General features: G+C 38.6%; 1 protein-coding gene across 6 annotated transcripts in view; it reads right to left on the reverse strand.

Annotated features, from left to right (window-relative positions):
* TRAPPC8 (trafficking protein particle complex 8) overlaps positions 1 to 11,196 on the reverse strand; it is a 57,771-nt gene extending 46,575 nt beyond the window's left edge. For 4 of the 6 annotated variants that reach the window (XM_010574362.1, XM_010574361.1, XM_010574358.1 and 1 more), the window contains exons 1-3: positions 10,987 to 11,196; positions 4,561 to 4,755; positions 1,811 to 1,894 (exon numbers count right to left, since the gene is read on the reverse strand). In XM_010574362.1, coding sequence (XP_010572664.1) covers positions 1,811 to 1,894; positions 4,561 to 4,755; positions 10,987 to 11,143 — 436 coding nt within the window. In that variant the 5' untranslated portion in view covers positions 11,144 to 11,196. The remainder of the gene's footprint in view (positions 1 to 1,810; positions 1,895 to 4,560; positions 4,756 to 10,986) is intronic. The other 2 variants (XM_010574363.1, XM_010574360.1) reach the window with 1 other exon arrangement.
* Between the last annotated feature and the right edge of the window lie 13 nt (positions 11,197 to 11,209).

The raw sequence follows: 11,209 nt of genomic DNA on the forward strand, positions 1-11,209 counted from the left end.
AAAAAAACCCCCACCACCTTGATTTCTTAGCTGACTTTAAGAAATTGAGTTTCATTCTTATGTTGGAATTATCTTCTAGTACATTAAGTTAATGTATTTTGTTTAATCCTACATTGTCAGGCCACCTTACATCAGCTTCATCCACACGGAAGCCAGATATAGTCACACTTTATAACTGAACTCAGCCTAGAAGTCGGCACATCTCACTCACATAAAGATCAATAGGAAGCAAACTTCTAGATTTTGATTATAGCCTTTCTAGCAACTGCTCTCTGAGCGCTCATCTAGGGTATAAAAAAACTCTTGGCTTTATTAAGTTGTACATGTAAATATGCCAACTATTTAAATTGAGGAAAACACAGCTTATTAAAAACAAACCATGAGAAAGTGACTCATATGCATATTTTTCACAAGTATAACACAGCCTTATAGTAACTCAGGTTCAAACCAAACAATATTAAACTAAAGGCAGAAATTTCAACTGCATATTGGTTTCAAGCTCTATTTTCAGTTTTCCATTTCTGTTTTACAGCTGAACCACAGCAAAAAAAAGGTTTTTAAAATCTGACACAGCTACAAAGAGGGAAGTGCTACTTTGTTTTATGGGGTGTTTCCCTCCCCCCCTCCCACTTTCTCATTCGGCCTATTAAGAACCTTGGAAGTGGCTACAAAAGCAACAGGATTTCCTCTACACAACCACAACATATATTAACAGTATTCACTCAAGAGCATTTACAGGGCTGTAATCATTTATAGTAGATATTTAAAATAATAAACATGCACCATATTCAAAACAAAAACAATATTTGAAAAAAATTCACAGACATAGCATTTCATAACACACTATAGCAGTGCATAGCAACACTGTGTCATTTAGGTACAGAAACCTGTATGTTTTGTATTTTTCCAGTAACATGTTTCCAGTATACTAAACAAGCAGAAGTGAAGTTTAGGCAAACTTGTTAATGTGTTCAGAAATTGTTAACAAAAGATAAGTAATACTCATACATAACAGCTTAAGAATGAGAAGTCTACTTCATGAAGTTTTGTACTTTTTAGCTACCTGACTGACCAAGATGAATTTCACAGATACTGGTACTCTAGCACATTCAGAAAGGAAGGCATTTACCAGCAGCTGAACAGACACTACTGAAAGGATAGCTATTACTAACCAAAGGCATAAACTCTGTTAATATCCAAAACTGAAAACAATAAAAATCTGGCTCAGACCACAACACAGAGCTTCACGCTAAGTTGAGAAGTCAATAACCAATGTGTTTTGGTAGCAATAAGTCTTAAAAACTAGGTGAAAATGTATTAGAAAGTTGTGGTTTTTTAAGAGAGAGTCATACTCAAGAAAGAATGTCAATATAGTCAATATGTGCTTTAAGTACAGTCAGCAATTCAGTTCCAATTTCAAAAGCGCTACTATCCCCTGAGAAGGAACTTCTCTATAGAGGCAGAAAGTATTTACATTTGAAATACAGAACAGTGACAGTATACAGTTCCATAGGATCAAACAAGACAGTGCTTTTACAGCATCAGGTCATTTCCCACCACCACTCTGAGCTTATGGACTATATGGCAAGACCAAATGATTTCGATTAACAGGAGTAGAAAAGTGACTAAAAGAAAAATTAAACAACCATCACCAACAATTTTTCATTTAGGGGGAAAAAAATGGAGGAACACACATCTACGCCAAGAAAAGTGCTAAACAGTTGTAGCAGATGATAAGGAAAGGTGGATGGGGCACATGGAAAAGGAATAAAGGGCAATTTGGCAAATTGGCACCAACCACAAAAAATACCTGAATAAAACGTGGATGTGTTCAGTTCCATCAGTGTCTCTTTCCAATTACTGTACCAAGGAACACTAGCTTTAACTGAGCGATCTGATAGAAAAAACATGGTATTATTATACTAAAAAGGGTCAGGTGCAAACACACTATTGGCTTTTATGCTCTGGTAGCATGAAGCAGAAAATCCATACCATGCAGGCCCATCAGGGACTGAAGACATTTGATTCCAGCTAACCTTAATCATGAACATTTCAGGATCTTCAACATCTGACAGTGTACTTTAATAGAATTCAATATTAATTTCTGGTTCAGCCCAAATTCTGGGCTTGAATAAAAACGTAAATCTATAAAGTAGTAAAGATTTAAGTTATATTTAGATATTATTTCTATTTTTCTAGTTGGAAGATACTATAAATGTAAGACACTAATTTCTGAGGTCTCCCAGCCTGTAGTACTACAGTTAAAGTAACTGAAGATGTTAGCTGCTAAAAGTGGTTACCCCAATATTTTCCCTTATGTCCATCATATTCCTGCATTGCTGCATGCCAGCACTAGCATTATGCAGCCCTGAACAAACATAGCCAGGGAAGTGATCCAGCTGAAAACTTATCTGAGAGAAAAAAAAATTTAAGTCTTTAGTGGGATCACTTTTCCTCACTCTCCACATGCACCAGTACATGGGAGAAACAGGCATGGCTGAACATAAGCATCCTTCCAGCAATCAACCAGGTCTCTCAGTGCAAGATGATTATGAAAGTATGAGACTATTAAACAACATGTGTAACAAAGAAGGATTACAAACAATTCAACCAATTCACCACAGCAGTTCCAAAACTTCTCTAAAAAAAAAAAAAGAGCATGATCATGATCCCAGTTGCCAGAAACACTCATACAAGAGCTTCTTAAACAATGTTTGTGCCTTCCTTCAAAATGGACTGTACTTGATCATCATTAAAGATTAAGGAAATATGTTTTAATATTGCTATCCTAGAAAACTAATCCACCAAAAGAAAGAGCTAATTACAAAACAGATTAGAGTATTTCACATTTCCATGCCAAAAGATTATTTTTTGTTGCCACGAATTAATGCTTCCATTGGTTTTCAATAAAACGCTCTAACAAAGTTGGAAAAAATAAGTTTCTTAGTAAATACTCATAGTTTTCCAATTAGAAAAGGAACTCTACCTGACAAGCTAGGGACTACCTCACATCCTCCTACAATGAAATGGGATCCAAGTTTCATCATCAAGAACACTGCCAGCGTTTTGTGCTAAAGCCCTAAAATGGAATACCACAAAACTACAAAGTTGTTACATGATTTTGTCCTTCTGTATGATCTTAAACAACTTACACATCTCTCTGTCACATAAGCATACAGCCAGTCTGAATGGAAATAAGAACCTAATCACTGAGAGACAGAAGATAGTCAAGTATGGTAATTTGTACATCTGAGGCTCCAGCAGCAAATAAGGAAAACAAAAGATTTATTTGCTTCTACAGCTACAAAGCATGGCTTGATATAGCCACTATTTTTCTTCCCTTCTTCCAATACCTCACTTCTCAATTGAGATCATTAGAAATCTTATGAAAGTCTCTTTATTGAAATCATTCTGCTTTCTTAGGGTCTTCCAGTCTCTAGAATTGAAGCAGACTTTCCCTCCAAAAAAAAAATTCACAAAAAAATGGCAATTCACAAATTTCACAGATAAACGAGGCCACAGAAACTAAGAAAGGGTGCAGTTTCCAATAGCTCTCAACAGTTAGAACTTCCAGGGTCAAGTCTTTTCCTTTAATATCAATATTTCACATCAAGTTGAGGATGTGCTTGTAAATTAGGCATTAAGGATGTAGAATTATTCAAGTTTTTCATCAACATAAAAAAAATCAACATACTATGACATCAGTTATCCTCATGAAGTTCTGTCAGTCTTTTGCTATAGCAGAGCCAAATTCCTCACTGCATGCTGAACTTTAAGTACAATAAATCGCTCATGTTTAAAGAGGGCAATGCATACATGCTTTGAATTAAGTATGTACTCAAAGGCTTTAATGGATTAGGGTCTTAACTGGGAGGAGTTTAATCTTCTCAGCTCTCAAGATCAGGTCTCATTTAGTATTATTCACAAGGCCTTATCCCTTGGAGATCTAAAAAAACATTTTTAGAATATTCTAGCCATTTTGACAGCAAAATATGAAGCACTGAGTTTCATGGCAAAAAAAAAGAAGGACAAGTAATCGCAAACCTTTCCTCAAAACCTTTTTTCCTTAAGCTTTTTATGACAACTTTACGAACTCTATGCATTAAGTATTAAGTAAAAACAAAAGAAGTCAGGAAGACTAACTTCAACATAAAGCTGAACACTAGTACTAACATTATAAATATTTTCTGATATTTATTCAGCCAAGTATAACAAATCAGTATATCAGTTTTGTAACAAGAAAACCTCTCTCATCTGATGAGCTATTAACACAACCAAAGCATGAGTATTTTCTACATTAAAATGTGATCATTTAACACAAGTTCAGAAGAATCATAACATTAGGAAATATTAAATTAAGAATTACTAAGTTTAGCCACTTTTTTAGCATTATATAAAACCAAAACTATTTGATAAATGTGAAGTTTCAGTAAAAACAATGACTCAAAACTGATCAACTCTCAGAGTAATTTTAATACATGCCATGAAGTTGAAATCAAGGTTAGAAACCTTACAGTAAATTCCAGTTTAAGTTATGAAAAATACAATATCATTACATACCACTAATGTTGAGATCATAATCTCCAGCTGTGATCACATTAGCTACTAGTCCTTCAGCAGGCTGACTGACAGATACAACATCATTCAAAAGTTTTCGAATGGCACCAGGCTGAGGTGGGTGAGTAATAATGTTGTTGACGGCAATCTTCAAATTTTTAATTATGTGAAGCTGATTATTAGGATCTCTCATGTGAACTAAAAAAAGAAGAAAAAAGTCCTTGTTGAAGAGTATAACAGAGTTAAAATAGTTACCATAAATTAGTATTTCTCCAACAGATTTTTCTTTTTCTTTAAAGATTACTTTCTCAGTTCATAACACTTGAGTATCAAAAATGGAGTGGGAGGAAGGCAAGAACAAAAAAACTACTTCATGTTCAACATTAGGTTCATCTAGGCAGACTGATGAAAACATAGCATAGGATCTTAGCTTAGGAGAATATCCAGAGTAACAAAGTACTCAAAATGCATGCCCTACACTGCTGCACTCCCCTCCTTGTGGAACATACTCAACTTGCACAGAAAGCCTATAGTAATCACATATGGATTTCACATAACATCTCACATTCCAAGGAGTCACCAGTTTCCAAGAAAACCCCAGTACAGGATAAAAGCATTCAAGAAACTTGACAGGGATAGCATAGTATTAGTTCATGCAAAATGAACATATGCTTTCATTTTTAATACTAAAGTGTGATTATCTTAAGTTTGTTTGGGTTTTTAAGAAATGGTTTTAGAACTCCCCTGTTTTCTAAACAGCATCATACAACTGATTTATCTTAAAAGTGTGTTATTGAAGTTACATTTCTTGAGTGACAAACTTTTGGTTAAAATTAATCAATTAAAAATAAAGTCAACATTAGTAACACCAGCATTCCTGATTCACTTTTAAATACTTGTTTAAAAACCAGAAAAAGCCTTATGAGTATTAAATACTGATTTCAGAATTATGCATGAGAATTTTGCCTGACAAATAGTGGATTATTGCATGCAGCCTCAAAAAAAAAATCCCAACAATGCAGTGAAAGTGTCCTTGGACCTAGTGTTTATGACAGCATGTAAGCTGGTGGTGTGGAGAGGTTGCTTATTTAGAAAAAGTGATGTAGACTGTTGCTAATGAAACTAATATTCCAAAAAAGAAACAGATTCATTATTAAAATGAGCCTTTAAAAGGGTGATACCAGCCTTATGTTATTAGCACACAGTAACTTATGCTGTTTTGGCTTTGTATGACTTATAAAAAAAATATCCCCCCCCCGCTTTAAGACCAACTTCTCCAAGAAAGCCATCAGACAGAAAACACCACCAAAGAAAGAGTCCCAAGCCCATGCAAAGGGGTCAATACCAAACCTAAAGGACACGGTGGCAAAGTCCAGCAAGATTATTAATGAACAATGGTATTTAACTGAAAGTTAAAGTTGAAATTCCATGTAACTGTGACATCTACATGTAGGATGCCCTTATTTTCTCTATGTTTAACATGCAAATATTACTTTTTTCTTTAACGGTAAGTGATTGCTTTTATTCCCTAAGTTCCTGCTTTTGTTTTGTTTTGGAGGTTTTGTTGTTTTTCAAAAAAAGTCTCAGTCTCCTGAAAAGCAAAAAAATGATTAGTCACAGGGAAACTAAGGGGTTTTTGTTTTTTGGTTTTTTTTTTTTTTTTTTACACTTACATGTACTGGCCTGCCTATCTACATAAGAACTAGGTCCATGATCTTTTCACTAAAATTTGATTGGGCTTTAATCTCTTTTGTATGTTACAAAGTTACATTTTACCACAAGCAACAATTTGAGCTTCACACAACTTGTAAATGCAGAGCTCCTTTTGTAGAATCTTTGTGAAACTTGCTCCCTCAAGCCATCAGTTTTTTTTAAAAAGTATTCGTGACATTTTCAACAGACATTACAATTTTGGGTCTGCTCTGATTTTTCACATAGTTTTCCCTATTTCAAATCACAAGCACCACCACGCAAGCCAGGCTGTAAGTGCAGGCAGGGCACATCGAGTATGTGTCCACCCAAGACACCTGGTGCTACCACGTGCCCCACAGTACAGCCCTCGACTCCTTTGCATTTTATTTTCACAAATCACTGTATAGCATATAAAGGGCAGCACAAAGGAAAATTCTTGGTATCCTCCTCTTGCAACTAACCACAAAATTCACACCGTGAAGTTCTGAAACTGAGTCTTCAGTCCCCTCCAGCCTGGAGAGCACTCCACACCTTTTCCACAAGCCTTTTCAGAAGTAGCAACTACTAACCCAAGCCAGATCACACTAGATGTGTTTACAGTCCATCTTAGCTGTTAAAGATTTCTATCGCCGTTCAAGTCTGGACTGGCAAGTCTACCCTCCTCAGTCACACATTCACTCCCAACCTTTAGCCAACACCTAAGCTCATGGAAAAACAGTGAAGCAGTTTAGAGAACTGATCCTGCTCAAAACAACCTAAAAATCTGTGGGGTTTTTTTCAGCTGCAAGTTTCAGATTGACCCAGTTCATCATAAGGCTGTATCAACACAGAGGAGGGCAATTGTGCTGGCTAAATTTAACTCAGCCAGTTCAGCATTTCTACTAGAAAGCTGAAGGGGGGAGGTGGGGGTTTTTCCCCATCTTATCATATAGGTAAATTATCAACCCTACTGCCACATGATTACTGAAAAGATCAAATGTAAAGGAAGAGGGAGGGACTAACAACTAAGAAACCAGTTTGCCTTTACCAGTGCAGCTGTAACACTAAAACACATCCTTGGTGTCTCTCCTAAAATATAACTAACAGCCATAATAATGAAGAGCAAACCCATTTCCATATAGGATGCAGATGACATTTCTGGCATGTGTGCCACACTAAGGACTGACATAAAGGACACCCCTGGAACCCCACAAAGCTCTTGCCTTAATCCCCAATAAAAAAATCTGTAGTGTTATACATTTCCTTCAAGTGTTCATAAGATCATTTCAGAAAGCATTTTGCCAGAAGTTCTAATATATACTACTACTACCACAAGATCTTTCTCATCAGAAGTTGAGCATATTCAGATGTTGACTAAGGTACTCATGAACAAGGAATTCCTAACATCAAACCAAGCTCATTAAATAAATGCAGTGTTCCCATTATACCTTCTTGCTTTCAGCATATATTTAAGGCTCAGAATCAGATACAGTTATCAGAAGCTCCCACTCCACCCCAAACCCCCTCCCTTTTTAAGACATAAACCACTTTGGTTAAGATAGCCTTGGTTACTTTTAAAAGTGACACTTGCTAGTTGAAGTGTACGCTGTAATTCTCCCTCCCAAGACAGTATTAATTCAGAAAGTTATTTTTAAAAATTCTTAAAAGCAGGATGCTATTTTAAAGAAAACTGACCTATACAATATGTACATGTGTCTAATTAGGCATCAATTGTTACCAACAAACACCATAGTTAAGAAATACACCGTGTACGTTTGTGGGGTTCTACCTAAAATTAGATATAATCTCGTCTCCTTGGTCCGAAAAACCACAAGAAGCATGAGGTTTAACACTACCTGAAGAATCAAGCAGAGGTCTGGGGCTTCACATCTCTGTTGACACATGAAGGACGAGCGATACATGCACAGCAGAGAGCTCAGCTTTGTTTTTTGTGTATCAAAACTGTTTGGCACATAAATCGGTAGATTCATTTCATAACCACACTGCTTCTCCAAGCAAGAAAGCTGATGAACACGCAGCCTTCAGCGGGCTCTTAAGCTACATAAATCCTAAACTTCAGAGAAAAATCTGTATTGTAACAGGACTCTAAAAATGCAGTAGCAAACCAGTGACTGAGCTCCAAATTACAGAAGAGTTCAGGAGGTAACACGTGTACTTCAAAGTTTTGCACAAGTACAAGGGACAGCTTACTTCTAAAGAGATTAAATACTGATCAACCCATTTTTATATTACAAATTCAATGAAATAGCCACTAAGTAGACGGGAGTATTAACAAAAAAAGGACAGCATTTCATGCAGCGAAACACACAGTTGTGGAGGTATGTGCATGTATACACATTCTGCAGTACCATGATCAGATCATTAATCATGCCTCTCGTCCTCTTAATTGGACATGAAAAGCACCATGGAAAAGTTTTACTGCTAAGTCTGGTCAAACCTATTAAGGTAGAGCAATTTAAGAACTTATCCTCTGTTTCCAGGCCTTGTGCACAGGATACAGTTAACAGTGTCACTATGCAACAGTGTTTGTACAGACTCCAACAAGCAGGTTTCCCTGCCACAGAGCTCCATAAATTCTGGAGCTAGAGAAATTGCTTACCGTTATACAAACTCATGGGAAGTGTTATTCCACTGAACTACTCTTCTGCCTGAAGAAAATGCCTAGTACTGCTTTCCCTTCCCTCATGCATACTGGCTTTCACCATAAGAAGTTACAGACAGCATGCAGTAATGTTTTTTCCATGAAGCTAGAAGAGGAAGTCACACTTGGAGTGAAGAACTGCAGTCAGGCTTGTGGTCTGTTTAATCAGAATACACAGAGAGTAGTGCAGTCACAAAACCCACTGTACCAGGCTTCAGCTTCTTGGTTATCTGACCCTCAGGTCAGGTTTTGAACAGGATGGTTCAGGCTGTCAGAGTTAGCCAGCCTACACAGAACAGCAAGGATGCCCTTCTCAAAGATTCATTGCAATGGCCACAGCTGCAAAATTAGGAAATTAAAACTCTATCATACAGATTTAGATGCCGTTCATGAGGGCGTTCATTTATTCATTATGTGACAGAGCTTGCAGAAGACCAATTACAGAAACATCAAATATCAATACAAAACTATGAAAATCAAACAGTGGAGCTTTCCTTCACAAGTTTTTAGACAAGTGCAGAAATCGAGCCAGTGTCAGTCTCTCAAGTAATAAGCTCAAAGTCTTACATTACATCAAGCGAGGGAGTCTAGTTTTTAGCCATAACTAACTCCTTTATTAAAAGAGGATGAAGACTAGTTTGGTTTATAAGCACGGACATACTACCAAGGTCTGTATTTACACCAGGAACACTGATGGTAATTCAGGTTTGCAAGTTCCTTAACTGTTATAACAGTTGGAACAATAATAGTTACACTAAGTGACAACAGAATTAAGTATTCTTCACAGTGAATGCTTCATTTTGAATAGTCTCCCTGGTTTTGTTTACTAGATGCATTCTGAAATCCTTTCACCGAAGAACCTAAAGAGATATTTAAGTAACTTCACAACTCCAACGATGTGAGCTTCTGCGTTCATTATTTTTATCTCTGCTGCGTTCTCACATAGCTCACGAATGTCACTAAACAAAGGGAAAAACATCTATAAACAAGTTCTGGTTACAGTTATTAAGACTTGCCACAGAATTAAGGCAGATTTTTAACATGCACTAGCTTTTAAATTGGTGCCATTTTTTAAATAGCAATGCAGAAATCTAACTCAAGTGACAGTACAAGCTTCATCTTCTTGCACTGTTTCCTCAACACATGACATGAGGAGACTGAAGTCTGAGCTAAGGGTCTGTCAGAAACCAGATCTGACAAATGCCACCGCATTGCTATCCTGACGAGCAGTTCTATTCCAACTGCTGTCCTGCATGCTATTCTGATGAGCAGTGGCTTGAAAAGCATAGCTCAGTTAAATTAAAAAAAAAAAAATCCAGATAGTAAGCTAAAACATTACAGTAGAAGAATCCTATTGTTTCTCTTAAGTGGTCAATTTCAAGTTTTGCCACTACCCTACATGTTCATTTCATCTATTCCACATAACCAGCTCAATTCCCACCTTCTCTTTGCACAGGTCCTACTCACAGAAACATCAACAAAAAAGTATATACAATGAAACTACAGGTGAGAAAAAGCAAAGACTTGAAACTGAAATTAGAATTACTGTTTCTGAAAGACTGACCATACTTTCAACGACTGGGTACTTTAGTAACAGCCCTACCACAAGCGTGAAGTCCAGGATCGACAGCAAGAGCCAGGTACAAGTATTGGCCAGATAACAGTAAAGTCGTTTTGAAGAAAGGAAAAATCCGTTTGGAAGAGCTAGATCTACAGGCACCTTTCCCTTCAGCCGCGCGCTCTGTGGTGTCTCCAGGAGAAGCCCAACTTCCAGGGTTCCACAGAGAAGAACAGAGCGAATGAAATTAGACTGAACAGCCACCTGGGGCGACCCCGGCAAACGCGTGCCTCCGCAGAGCCTCTCACAGCTCCAGGGAACGCCCGGCCCAGCGGCCGCGGCCCCGGGGAAGGGGTCTCGCCTCCCGCCCCCGCTCGGCTCAGCCTCGCCGGGCAGCAGGGCAGAGGAGGCGCGGCGGCGGCCGCTCCGGCCGGGCGGGACCCCTCGCCCGCCGGGCGGACGGGAAGGGGACGGGGGACGCCGCCTTCCCCGCCCCGTGTAAACAAGCCGCCCGCCCCGCTCCGCTCCCGGCACCGACCTTCCGAGGTGAGGCGGCAGAAGGGCTTCACCAGCTCGGCGAAGCTCAGGCTGTTCTTGCGGGTGAGCCTCTCCGCCTCCTCGCTGCACAGCGCGGCCACCAAGGGCACGAACGAGTCCTGGATGAACTCCTGCACCGACTGCACGCACTGGGCCATCGCCGCCGCCGCCCGGGGGCCCGAACCGGCCCCGCCACCTTCCTCCGCTCTTCTCCGCCTGGCCCC

The sequence above is a fragment of the Haliaeetus leucocephalus genome, unplaced genomic scaffold (assembly GCF_000737465.1).
Source record: "Haliaeetus leucocephalus isolate CR32 unplaced genomic scaffold, Haliaeetus_leucocephalus-4.0 Scaffold428, whole genome shotgun sequence".
NCBI lineage: Eukaryota > Metazoa > Chordata > Aves > Accipitriformes > Accipitridae > Haliaeetus > Haliaeetus leucocephalus.